The 14440-nt window shown below is 39.3% G+C and overlaps 1 protein-coding gene across 1 annotated transcript in view; it reads left to right on the forward strand.

The window, feature by feature from the left end:
• The first annotated feature begins 11563 nt into the window (after positions 1–11563).
• IL20RA (interleukin 20 receptor subunit alpha) overlaps positions 11564–14440 on the forward strand; it is a 33778-nt gene continuing 30901 nt past the window's right edge. The window contains exon 1 of the mRNA XM_010983679.3: positions 11564–11794. Coding sequence (XP_010981981.2) covers positions 11662–11794 — 133 coding nt within the window. The 5' untranslated portion in view covers positions 11564–11661. The remainder of the gene's footprint in view (positions 11795–14440) is intronic.

The raw sequence follows: 14440 nt of genomic DNA on the forward strand, positions 1-14440 counted from the left end.
CCCTGATGACCTATGATGTTGAAAAGCCTATTATTTATCTTGATATCTTTTTTTGTGAAATACTTTTTAAGACGTTTGCCCATTTTTATAGTGGGTTTCTGTCTTTTTCTCATCAAGGTGTAGGAGTTATTCATATTTCCTGCATTCTCTTGATGTGCACATGTATTGCAAATATCTCTTGCTCTACTTACTCTTTCATTCTCTTAACAGTTTTTGTTTGTCTGTTTTTTACAGATAGTAGTTGTTACTTTCAGTGAATTCTAATTTATCAATTGTAGCTTTATAGTAAGTCTTGATATCTTTGCATAAGTTGTTCAGGTTTGTTCTTCTTCCAGATTATCTTGGCTGTATTAAGCCCTTTGAAATTAAAACTCTAAAATGACCTATGTGCTAACCTAGCATTTTCAAAATTCTTCAGATTTAAATTCCTTAAATTACCAGCAGAGGGTACCATGCTACAGGCAAGTAAAGCCAGACTACCTCTAGATCTGGATCAAAGAGGATTATTAACTCTGTGCTTTGCCTTTCCATGCCAGAAAAGAGGAATCTTTGGTTTCTTTTCACATCTTCTGGCTAATTATTATGCCTGGCAAGTGCATCAACCAGATGAATTATTATACCAACAGTTGTTGCATTGAGAACTTTTTTGGTGATCATGAATGCCAAGGTCATTCAACATATGTAAAGATTTTCATCTTCTTTATTACCACCATTCTTTATGGTACCAACTGAAGTAACTTCTGTGGCTATTTATAAACCCTTCCAGAAGCCATTGTTTCAGTTAGGAGTACTGTTTCCCTTTTCCAGAATAGCTTCCAATCTCAAAATAGAAAGGAAATGACCGAAACAACATTACAAGTCCCTTAGTTAAAAATGTTCTTTGAAATTAAGTTAAAGTTGCTTAATATCCAAAATATAAATATATTATATGTGTGTGTGTGTGTGTGTGTGTGTGTGTGTGTGTGTGTGTGTGTATGTATCTCCAGAATGTATGAATACATAATATAATATTCTGCATGGTACATATTATATATGATGCATATATAGTCTTCCAGTTGCAGCCTGTCTCTTAACTCTATTTTAGTGTCTGCTAATGAGCAGAAATACTTAATTTTAATTAGTAGTCAAACCTACCAATCTTTTTATTATGGTTAATGCTTTTTATATTTAAGAAATGCTTTCCCACCCAAGGGTCAGACCCCAAAACTTTCCAGTTTTGCCCTTACATTTAGCTCTTGGATTGGTTTGCTAGGGCTGCCATAACAAAGGTAGCTTAAATGTCTCACAGTTCTAGAGGCTTGAAGCATGAAATCAGTGTGTCGGCAGGGTTCATTCCTTCCAGTGCCTGTGCAGGGGAGTCTGGTCCGTGCCTCTCCCATAGCTTCTGGTGGCTTACCAGCAATCTTTGGTGTTCAAGTGAAAGGAACAGACACATGTCTTTCACTTTAAATCCAAAGCTAGAAATGATTAAGCTTAGTGAGGAAGTCATGTCAAAAGCCAAGATAGGCTAAAGCTATCCCTTATACCAAACAAGTTGTCGAGTTGTACATGCAAAGGAAAAGCTTTTGTAGGAAATCAAAAGTATTGCTCTAGTAAACACATAAATGTTAAGAAAATGAAATTGTGTTTTAGTTGATATGAAGAAAGTTCTAGTGGTCTGGATAGAAAGTCAAACCAGCCACAACATTCCTTTAAGCCATGGTCTAATCCAGAGCAAGATTGGAACTCTCCTCAATTCTGTGAAGGTTGAGAGATGTGAGGAAGCTGCCAAAGAAAAGTCTGAGGCTAGCAGAGGTTGGTTCATGAGGTTTAAGGAAAGAGGCTGTCTCCATCATATAAAAGCGCAAGGTGAAGGAGCAAGTATGATGTAGAAGCTGCAGCAAGCTATCCAGAAGATCTAGCTCACATCGTTAATAAAGATGGCTCCACTAAACAACAGATTTTCAGCGTAGAAGAAACAGCCTTATGTTGGAAGAAGATGCCAACTAGGACTTTAATAGCTGGAGTGGAGAAATTAATGCCTGGCTTCAAAGCTTCAAAGGACAGGATGATTCTCTTATTAGAGGCTAATGCAGCTGGTGACTTTAAATTGAAGCCAATGTTCATTTACCATTCTAAAAATCCTAGGGCCCTTAAGACTTACGCTAAATCTACTCTGTCTGTACTCTATAAATGGAACAACAAAGCCTGGATGATAGCACATCTGTTTACAGCCTTGTTTACTGAGTAATTTAAGCCCACTGTTGAGACCTACTTCTCTGAATAAAGATTCCTTTCAAAATATTACTGCTCATGGACAACGCACCTGGTCACCCAAGAGCTCTGATGGAGATGTACTATGAGGTGAGTGTTGTTTTCATGCTGTTAACACAGCACTCATTCTGCAGCCCATGGATCAAGGAGTAATTTTGACTTTCAAGGCTTATGATTTTAAAAAAATACATTTTGTAAGGCTATAGCTGCCATAAATAGTGATTCCTCTGGTGGATCTGGGCAAAATCAATTGAAAACATCCTGGAAAGGATGTAGCGTTCCAGATGCCACTGAGAGCATTTGTGATTCATAGGGCGAGGTTAAAATATCAACATTAATAGGAGTTTGGAAGAAGTTGATTCCAGCCCTCATGGATGACTTTAGTGGGGGATGAAACTGCAGATGTGGTGGAAACAGCAAGAGAGCTAGGAATTAGAAGTGGAGCCTGAAGATGTGATTGAATTGCTGCAATTTTATTGTCAGACTTTAACAGATGAGGAGTCGCTTTTTACGGATAAGCGAAGAAAGTGGTTCTTGAGATGGAATCTACTCCTGGTTGAAGATGCTGTGAAGATTGTTAAAACGACAACTAAGTGTTTAGAATATTACATAAACTCAGTTGATAAAGCAGCAACAGAGTTTGAGAAGACTGGCTCTATTTTTGAAAGAAAGTTCTACTGTGGGTAAAATGCTCTCAGAGAGCATTGCGTGCTACAGAGAAACCGTTCATTAAAGGAAGATTCAATCAACGCAGAAAACTTCACTGTTGTCTTATTTTAAGAAACTGTCACAGCCACCCCAACCTTCAGCAACCACCACCCTGATCAGTCAACAGCCATCAACACTGACGCAAGACCCTCCACCAGCAAAAATGACTCGCTGAAGTCTCAGATGATGTCTGGAATTTTTTAGCAATAAAGTATTTTTTATTAAGGTATGTACATAGTTTTGTTAGACATAATGCTTTGCACACTTAATAGACTACAGTATAGTGTAAACATAACTTTTATAGATACTGGGAAACCAAAAAGATTCATGGACTTGCTTTATTGCAGTATTCACTTTATTGTGGTGGTCTGGAACCAAACCTGCAATATTGTCAAGATATGCCTGTGTACTGTTTCATTCACCTTTTAGTCTAGTCTACCACTTTGTCTTGCTGTAACTTTACAATAAGTCTTGATATGTGGAACAGAAAGTCCTCCCATCTGAATTTTTTTTAAACATCTTTGATTATTTCTGGACCTTCGTAATTGCACACAAATTTTATAATCACCTTCCTTGTCAAGTTTCCCAAGGGTCTTTTAAAATTTTCATTAGAATTGAATCTATGATCATTGACTACATGAGTTAATTTTGACAGATATTGAGTCCTCAGTCCATAACCACAATACATATCTCCCCGCCTGAAAAACAAAAATTCTTCAATGTCATTCAGTGGAATTTCATACATTTCCTCATAAAGGTTTCTCATGTCCTAAGTTTCTTTTATGCTATTATAAATAATAATTTTATTTCATCTGCTACTTGTTTAATATCAGTTTGCACATGTGCAATTGCTTTTTGGATATAGAATTAATGTCTAGAAACCTTGTTAACTTCTTATATTAATATTTTTGAATCCTATCCGGGATCCCTGACCAATACCCTTTAAGACTGTCAAGGTCATGAAAACATGGAAAGATTGAGAAACTTTCACAGACTAGAGAAGACTGAAACATGGTGACGACATGCAATGTGGCACCCTGGATTGGATCCTGGAACAGAAATGGAAAAACTAGAGAAACCCAAATAAAGTCTGCAGTTTACTTAATAGTGATTATACCAATGTGACTTTCTTAGTTTTGAAAATTGACCACAGTAATGGAACTAGGCGAGGAGTATGCTGAAATTCTCTGTACTGCTTTTGCAAATTTTCTGTACAAAAGTACATAAATAAGAACTAAAAAGTTTATATTTTTAAAATGTGATAGTAATGCAAAAATAGAGAAATAGACCAATGAGAAGAATAGAGATTTGGAAATAGACCCAACATACATAATCAATAGATTTTCAACAAAATGGCTAAAGCAATGTAATGCGGACTAAAAACCCCTTTAGCAAATGGGACAGAACATCTCATGGGAAAAAGACTTAATCTCTATTTTCTCCTCACACTACATACAAAACTCAACTTACCATGTATTGTAGATTTAATTGCCGAAGTTAAAACTATAAAATTAGAGGGAGGAAACATTTTCAATTTTGGAAGACACAAAGAATTCTTAGATGGGACACCAAAATAAAACCATAAAGGGAGAAAATGGAAAAATTAGACTTTATCAAAGCTTAAGACTTTTGCTGTTACAGACATCATTGTAAAAAATTAAAAGGCAAGCCATGAACTGGGAGAAAATATTTGCAACAAATATATTTGACAAAGAAAGGACTTATATCCAGAATACATAAAGGACTCTTACAACTCCATAATAAGAAACAACCCAAATGTCCACCAGCAGGAGAATGGATAAGTCAAATGAGGTATGCACACAATGGAATGTCAGGGAAACAATGCTCCATGAATATTTTCACATCTCTGGACAGTTTGTCTTTCTAAGCAAAGGAAACTGGCACATCATAGAATATCTCCTCTTCCCCACACTCATTTGCTCCTCGCAATTGCAAGGGTGTTAGACTTGGAACCACATGTTCCCATTCAAAGGATAATAAAATCTTATCTCCCCCAGAGTCACGGTGCTGACTGGGGACTTTCCCCTGCACCTTCCTGAGAGAATTCATCTACTACCCCTAGGATTTGTTTACATTAGGGAGATAGGGTTTCTCTCCCTTTTCCAGAAAGACACAGTAGCAGCTAAGCAGTGTGTAGCCTATGTAAACTTCCAGACTCATAATTTGGGGCTTCCTCTCCTGTGGTGCAGGCACGGCATATCTACCTGGCTCTCATCACATCATCCCAAAAAAGAGAGAAGAATGGAGCATGGAAAACAGATGCAGGTATTTCTGTGTGTGGTAATAATAACTCTGATCTCTGCCCTAGAAAGCACATGTTTGCTTTTGGCATAAAAATGAACAAATGCAGATATTAAAAACTTATTGTGGGAGGGAAAAGGTATAGCTCAAGTGGTAGAGCGCATGTTTAGCATGCATGAGGTCTTGGGTTCAATCCCCAGTACCTTCTCTAAAAACAAAGAAAGAAATAAACCTAATTCCCTTCCTCCCCCCAAAAAAACTTACCATGGAACATGCTTAGCAATTAAAAAAAAAAGGTTATAACATGAAGGAACCTCAAAGACATTCTGTGGAACCAAAGAAGCCAGATGCAAAAGAATACAAGCTATGTGGTCCTATTAATAGGAAGGGCAAGGAGAGTAAAAATTAATCAAATGGTAATGGAAGTCAAAATAGTGATTTCCTGTGTTAGAGGCACATGAGAGGAACATGCAGGAATTTTCCGGAGTGCTGGAAAAATTCTATATTTTGATCTGTAGTTGGTAACATGGTTGTGCATACAGAAAAAATTTAAGATTAGTGGGCTTTATGCACCTTATTTTATGTATGTTATGACTTAATTAAAAACTTTTTTAAAGCCTCAGCCAGTTGTTTTGTGGGAATTGGCAGGTGATTCTAAAATTTACATGGAAATGCAAAGGGAAAAAAATTGCCGAGGTACTCAAATTAGAACAAAATAGATGGGCTTGCTTCACCAGCAAAATGATAAAGTAATTAAAGTAGTGTGGTATTGGCATAGTAATAGACAAATAGACCAACGGAACAAAGTATGGTCTATAAATAAACCCATTCATGAGTGACAGTTTATGAAGAGCTGTTAAGGAAAGGATGATATTTCAGTAAATAGTTATGGGTCCACTGAACTCATATAAAAAATAAAACTTGAACCCTTATTTTATATCATATGTAAAAATCAATCTCAGGTGGATCATAGTTTGAAATGTGAAAATCAAAACAATAAAGCTTTCAGGAGATAACATAGAAGAATATCTTCATGACCTTAGAGTGGGATCACATTTTTTAAACAGAACAACAACAACAACAACAACAAAACAATGACCTTAAAAGAAATAAGTGGTAAATTCTATTATTTTACATGTAACAGCTTCTTTTATTACTTTCTTAAGAGAGTGGAAAGGCAAGCCACAACAAGAGGAAAATACTTGCAACATGTATAACTGGGAAGGGTCTCATATTCAGAAGATGTAACAAATTCTTTCAAACCAATTATAAATAAAATTAAAGGACAATCTAGTGGGGAGGGAGGTAGTTCACTGGTAAAGTGCCAGATCCTGGGTTCAATACCCAGTACCTCCATTAAAAAGAAATAATTAATTTTTTTAAACCATTAGGGTTAAAAAAAAAAAAGACAATCTAAAAGGAAAAATAGGCAAGAAACCTGGGCAGATACATGACATAAGAGCTAATTGTCCATTATTCAAATGACTAATAAATTACCCATTATCCAAATGGCTCATAAACTTACTAAAAAAAGTTCTCAATGCCATTAATCATTGGAAAAATGCAAATGAAAACCACAGAAAGATACCTCTACATTTCTTCTAAAACAGCTAAAGTTATAAAGCCTGAAAATGCCAAGTATTAGCAAGAATGTGGAAAAAGAACCCTCATTACAGCTGATGGGAGTGCAAATTGTTACAACTACTTCAGAAATCAGGTTTGCATTATGTAACTTACTTAAGTTACTCAAGTTGAAAGTATGTCTGTCTTATGAGCCAGCAAATACACTTCTGGGTGTGTATCTGGCAGAAATATGTACACCTAAGCAAGAGACACAGACAGGAATATTCAGAGCAGCACTATTGCCAATAAATAGCTCCAAACTAGAAACAATCTAAATGTTCAAAAATAGAATGAATAAATAAATTGTGGCATAGTCATCCAACAGATAACTTTACAGCCTTGCACTCCAGCTACAAAGACATGGATAACTCTCATAGCATGATGTTGAGTGAGGGAAGCCAGATATAACAGAACACACCCTGAGTGATTTAGGGGCAAAGAGATAGGCCTCTATAAGAGTAGAACTGTTCTATTTCTTACTTGGGTGATGCTTACCAACGCTTTCACTTTGTGATAAGTCACTGAGCTGTAACATCTATCTTTGTGCATTTTTCTGTTGTGTATTTTACTTAACAATTACAAAGCTTTTAAAGACACATGAACCACTTATCAAAAAAAAAAAAACTGAAAAGAGTTGGAGGAAGATTTGATGAAATAGGATTCCATAAGGATTTTAAATATTACTATTTGGATTTAAGCGGATGGCATAACATAAACATTACTAGTGGCCCCAAATACCCACAGAGAAAGGCAGAGTAGGCTGAAAGGTTTGAAGGGAGGGAAAAGGGAGACTGAGTTGGCTCAGTGGTAGGGTGCATGCTTAGCATGTGTAAGGTCCTGGGTTCAATTCCCAGTGCCTCCATTAACAAAAATAAAATTAAAAAAATAATGAGACATGTGAACCAATTTTGAAAAGCAGCAATTAAAAAAAAAAAAAGGGATGTCAAAATCGTCTCAGAACTGGATGCTTGTTCTCTCCCCAGAACTCTTATTTTCTCAAGTTTGCCCCCCACCCCCGACCTTTTTCAGAGCACTTTATCCTGCCAGCTCTCTCCTCTAACTGCCACCTGTCCCCTAATCTTCAGGTTTACCTCTGGAATAGTCACTTTAGTACATTCTGAGCCTGCCCTGACCGCGCTGAGTTGTCCAGGAATGGGCCTCTGTTCCCATTCACAATGAACTTTACAATATGGAAATCACACCAAAACCACATTTTCATAAATTAATAAGCATACATCTTAATATGCGTGTTGTTTTATAGCTCACCTCTCAACTGTATTTACTTCATTTTCTTATGTATAAGAGGCATAGAAGGAAGTCATTAAAAATACAGACTTTGGAATTACATTCACCAGGGTTCAGATCCCAGTCCTGTCACTTTTTAAGTGAACCACCTGTCTAACCCTGTTTCTTCCTTTTGTAACTTGGGGTTACAAAATTCTGGGAGTCAGTCTGACTGACTCCCAGAATTATTGTAGAGACTGAAGAAGGTGGTAAATGTAAAATTCTTACTGTAGTGCCTGGCTCTGATCACTAACTTCCAGTGATGATGATGACAATGATGTAGCACCCCTGGAAACTATTTAAGAGTTAAACTGGAATAGGAAAAGTTTATATCGTCAGTTTGTGATATTAATGTTGGGGTTGGAGGAGGGAGGTACTGTTTTATGGCCTTTCTGATCAGAAAGCACAGAAACCCATCTATCAGCTCCACAAAATTAAGATCCCTGTGTAATAAATCATTGTAAGAAAGGCTGTAATCTTTATGAGTAGAAGAAAACATTAGCTTGAACGTGTTGAGTCATTTCAAAAATCTTTGGAAGGATATATTAGGATTTATTTCAACTGGGAAGGTTGAGACTGGGAAAGGCTCAGACTGCCTCTTCCTGAAGTTCACAATGGTGGGAAGAGGGTAGAATTTAAAGGTACAAAGGAAACGCCCTAAGGTGAGTCCCAGGTCACAGGTGAAAACAAAAGTCATGACGTACTCTTTAATTTCATCCATGGGAAACATCAACTGAATGTCTAGCAATTTTTAAAGTCACACTTACCCTACAAAAGCCATAGGCATCCTGAGGACAGAATGGTTAGTTTGTTAACAGGAATGAAACCAGTGAAATTTTGACTTGCTGTCTGACAAGCTCACAGGGGATGCTGAGGAGGGAGGGAGGGAGGGGCATACAGAAGACTACTGGTTCACAAACAAGGGGCACCCACTCATGAGAGGAAAGAACTCCAGGTCCCAGGTACCCTCCCCATTTCCGCTTCCCAGTGGGATGAAGCAATGAACTGTTCCTGCTCAAGTTAAGAGTTAAGGGAAAGGGACAGGACTGGGTGTATGTCTGCCTTAGCCCTTTAGGGCCATGAACGATTCATACTGGAACAGAAATGCACATAAGTCTTATAAAGTTTAGATACAAAAAATTCTAGGCCTAAAATACTTTTGTGGCAAACATACGTCATTTTTAACCCATTAGACTTAAAATGATAATAATGGTGCTAAAATAATATAATTTATTTATTTGAAATATGGTTGATTTACAATATTGTGTTAGTTTCAGTATACAGCCAAGTGATTCGGTGATTTTTTTTAGGTTATTTTCCATTATAGGTTATTATGAAGTATTGAATATAGATCCCTGTGCTATACAGTAAATCCTTGTTGCATATCTATTTTATGTATAGTAGTTTGTATCCCATACTCCTAATTTATCCCTCTTGTCCTTTCCCCCTTTGGTAACCATAAGTTTGTTCTCTATGTCTGTGCGTCTGTTTCTCTTTTGTATATAGATTCATTTGTATTATTTATTAGATTTCACATATAAGTAATGTATAATATTTGTCTTTGTCTGACTTACATCACTTAGTATAATGTTCTCTAGGTCCATCTGTGTTGCTGCCAATGGTGCTGTGATTTTATTTTTACTTTTTTATTGAACTGTAATTGATTTTATTTATTTATTTTTATTTTAAATGTTAGTTTCAGGTGCACAGCAAAGTGATTCATTTATACATATACATACATATTTTTTTCTTTTCAGATTCTTTCCCATTATACGTTATTACAAGAAATTGAATGTAGTTCCCTGTGCTATACAGTAGGTCTTTGTTGTTTATTTATTTTATATATAGTAATGCATGTCTATTAATCCCCAACCCCTAACTTTTCAAAGTAATATAACTGACAGTAAGAAAAACGGCAACTCAAGATAATGCTGATGATGTACTGATAAGTCCTTCCTAAAATATTCAGTCCTTCCTAAACTCTGAACAGAATCAGTAAGCACCCAGCCAGGAAAACAAAAAACACACTAGTTATTTTAACAGAAAGAACTTGCTGTGAGGAATTGGTTAAACAGACACTGGAGAACTAAGAAATTAAAAAAGGGATTCTGAGACTAAGACAGAGAAAGTAGCTACAGGAAGCAATTACCAGCCGTTGCTGAAGGAACAAAGAGAAGACACAGGGGTTATATTCTGGAAGAACCCAGGAAAACTGGAACCTCTGAGAATGGGGCACAGCGAGACCATCGCGGGTATCTCTGGGAGAGGAGACAATGAGGCTGATTCTGGGAGTACAGGAAGACGCAGGAAACTAGAACTAGAACCCGCTGCTCCTGCCAAGGTGAAGAGACCCTACTGGACATTGCTCACTAGAACAGCAAATAGGAAGCAGCAAGTCCCTTTTCTCCTCGAGTTTTCGGCATTCCTCCAGCGCCCCCTACTGCTGGACTCTGAAGGACCCAGCTGACAAACAAATGTGGTTTGCAGAGTCCTTCACAAAACTGAGTCCCAGCTAAATCGGATAACCTGACCTGGATTCATTCTCTGTTTCCAAGTCTTTCTGGGGAAAAGAAAGTAGCATGTTTAGGAGACTCTGAAAATCCTGCCCACCCTCCCACAAAAAAGACTTCTTTTTTCCCAATTAATGAAGATTCTATTTTTTTTCTTTCAAATAAAGTTATTTGATCTAATTTTGGAGTCATTTCTCTTTATCTGCCATTTGAAAACAGGTATTTGTAAGGGAAAGAGAGGGAACACATCTGAGGTAGATCGTTCATTTCTCTATTTTCAAGCTGTGCCTCACCGTTTCAACTCCCTCTCAAGGACCAGAACTGAAACTGGCTCTCAGATTTTCTTGATACTTTTCTTAATTTCAACCTCTGCCCTCCCATTACAAAGAGCTGGGACCTAGAATCGAGTCTTTGTGGAAATCCTCACGCCACTGCTCACAGGCTTGGGGGACTTCATTCGACTTTCTGAGCCTCCCTTTCTTCATCTATGTAATGGAACAATGCCTAATTGCAGGTGGTTAGGATTAAATGGAATCAAATACAATGGATGTCAGAGTGCCTGACAATGTGTTGAGAAATAAATATCCATGTCATTCTTCTGGCACTGAACTCTGACATTTCAAACATTTACAGAAATGACCATCAGGCCTAAAGCCCAGAATCATTTTTCAATGTGCACGTCTCTCTCTCTCTACGGGAGGAAGTTTCTCCCTGCAGGAGTGACCTCGTTGGTTGGAGCGGTGGAAAGTCTCATGGATTCTCAGAGCTGCGAGCCTGCGTGGCTGGGACTAGAAGTCGCGGGGCCCTCCCCTGGCCTGGCATCCAGCTCGGGCTGCTGCGGGACGCGGGTGGGGCGCGGCCGCGGCACCGCCTCCCCGGGCGCCCCGCCGACTGGAGCGCGGCGCGCAGCCGGAGCTGGGGCCCAGGGCGCCGAGGGGAGGCCGCGCTCCCAGCGCCCGGGGCCCGAGGGGCGTCCGACTTTGCCAGCCGCCCGCGAAGATGTGACCCAGTCCTGCTGCCCATGTGCGCCCCCCGATTTCCAGCTTGGGTAGCGGCCAGAGGGGCCCCAGCGCCCCGCCTCCCGACCCTGCCGCCGCTGCTGCTGCTGCTGCCGCCACTGCTGCTGCTGGTGGCCGCGCCGTCGGGACGGGCAGGTAGGAGGGTCGCGCCCGAGCCCCGCCGACAGCCCAGCTCCGCCTGGGTCGATCCCGCCCGCCTCCGGGTTTCGCTTTCCCGCACCAGGAGCGCGAAGCGCGGGGAGATAACTCGCCGCCGCCTCGCGCACGCCTGGTTCAGGGTCAAGTTCCCAGAATTCGCGTTTCACGCTTTTCCTTGCGGGGGTTGCGGAAGTGTGGAAACGGTCCCTCCTCTGGTACCCACAGCTCGTGGCGTGCGGTCGCTGACCGTGACTTTGCGCACCGCGTTTGCACGTCGCGGGCTCCCGCCAGCGCAGCCGCGGCCACGCCGACCAACAGCCTTTCAAAAGGCGATGTCTGCGCTTTAATAAACCAGACTCCCCGAAAGAGTGGGCTCACAGGGAACTGGAGCTAGAAAGGAGCAGTGTTTCTAAAGTAAGATCCCTTTTCCTGGGCACGTCCTTTTTCCCTTTGTACTTTTGACCACGTACAGATAGGTGCTCTTAGGTTTTTCGAAAATAACAACACTTTTAACTGATCTATGGCTTAAAGTACTGAAGTTTTTCTGGTTTTGTTTTTAAGTTTCAACCCTCTGCCAACTGGAATCCAGTAAACCAGAATGATTCATTAACCTGACTTCCGTTTTCTTTCACTTCTGGTGTATGAGATAAAGATTTTTTTTTAAAGCAAGATATCTGAGACCCTCCCTTGTTTAAATTAAAAACAACAAAACTTCGTAAAATACAGTACTTCGTACTGACTTGGTCCAGGCTTCTGTGTTTTCAACCCAGAACTGAATGGCAGTGGATGCAGGAAGAAAGTTGTCCATGAAACTTTAGTGTCCTTAGTAGCCAAAGAACAAGTTATGAAAGTTCAATATAGTTACAAAGGTCTTTTCAAAAGTGTGCATATAGATCTTGGGGAGATTTTTGAACCATAGATATTATACACAAAAACGTGTCTCTTCTAAATCCTAAATTTACCAGAAATTGTAGTTCTTTTGTCTTGTGATAAATATTCCTAGGTAAACTGAAGGGGAAGCCACTACCCCTGACTTATGCAGATATTGATCCTCCACTAACAAATATGAATTTGCTTGCTTCTGTTTTTAATCAAAGAGAAATAAAGCTTGCTCCTTCATTGGGTTGGGAGGCTGACATTAAAAGGTTATAATATTCTTGGCTTCAAAGCAAAATTGAGGAGGGGAAAAAAAAAACAAACCAGAAGAAACTCTTTTCTGACCCACACCCCAGTACTTTCTTAGCTCTTCTTACAGCTTCCCTGTCCTCTCCTAGGCCTCCAGGCATCCTCAGGGTTGCTAGGGTGGAGAAGGGCAGAAGGGATATGTGGTTACCTGGATACCATACCTGCTTCTTACTAGAGAGTGATTCTATCTTGATGGATCTGCACAGTATCTGCAGAGTAATGTCACCTTTCTAAGAGTTACATGACATTGCCACTCTCGGGTAGGTAAATTCTTTAATTTTTTGAACTTTTTTTTTAGTGCAGGAATCCAAAGTCACACAACTCTGTGTATGGAACGGGCTGTACAATATCAAACATCCAGAAAGTAAGAGAAAAAAATGAAAAACTTAACGTGGCAACAACATTTAGGAAAGTTCTTGGTATTTCATTTTAAGTAAACTCTTAAAGGGATTCAGGACATCTATGCCATTCCCTCAAGTCAGGAGAGACACACCCCTGCACCTTCTCTCTAAATTCTCCAGGGACAGAAGTTTCACCAGGAAGTCTCTCACCTAAGGCTTATCAAACTTGGCCCTGTTGGCCCATTCCCGTGTCTTATTCCTCAGTGAAGATAAAGAACTGTGGACATCATAATATAAACGAAATTTACAGCCAATAAGAGAGATGGGAGGCGATGACTTCCCAAGGTCATGTAGCTCCTCTCCTTAGCCCTTCAAGAGGCTTCTACTGCTCATAGAATAGTTCTCCTCTGTGGCCCACTCCTGCCTGTCCCTCCAGTCTTTCCTCACACCACTTAATTCCTCCATACTGGCTTTTTTCCAGTTCCTAGAGCAAGCCAAATCGTTTTGCATCTCAAGACCTTCATACTTGCAGTTCTTTGTGCTAGAATGTACCTACCCACTCCATATCAGACTAACTCCTGTTCAAACTTGGCATCTCACCTCCCTCAAGGAGAGCGTCCCAAAATCCCCAAAGAGGGAAAAAAATAGAGTTTATTACGTTTATAAACAAATGAGACTAACTTTAGCTTTGGAGCTTTCGAATGCAGTCTAAATATTACATTTCTGCTTGTTAGAACTAATATATTAACACAGGGAGGGTATTTGTTGAAGTGTCTCTTCTTTGAGAGTCTCATGCTCTACCGACTGAGCTAGCCGGGCGCCGAAGTGTCTCTTCTTTTATATAAACACAACAGCGTTGGGTATTTTATTTCACTGAGAAATTACTGCAGGACATACTTCACACACACACACACAAATGATTCCAGTGAATGAATTAAATTTTCTTCCTTATTTTCTTCTTTTTTGTTTTGTTTTGTTTTTGTTATTTAACTAGCATTTTTATTTCACTTTTAAATTGTTTGTTTCTTATATGTAGAAATAAAATTGATTTTTGTATACTGCCTTTCTAGGCAGAAACCATGCTAAATTTGTGTATTCTTTTTTTTTCTTCTTTTTA

Source organism: Camelus dromedarius, chromosome 6 (assembly GCF_036321535.1).
Source record: "Camelus dromedarius isolate mCamDro1 chromosome 6, mCamDro1.pat, whole genome shotgun sequence".
NCBI classification, from domain to species: Eukaryota; Metazoa; Chordata; class Mammalia; order Artiodactyla; family Camelidae; genus Camelus; species Camelus dromedarius.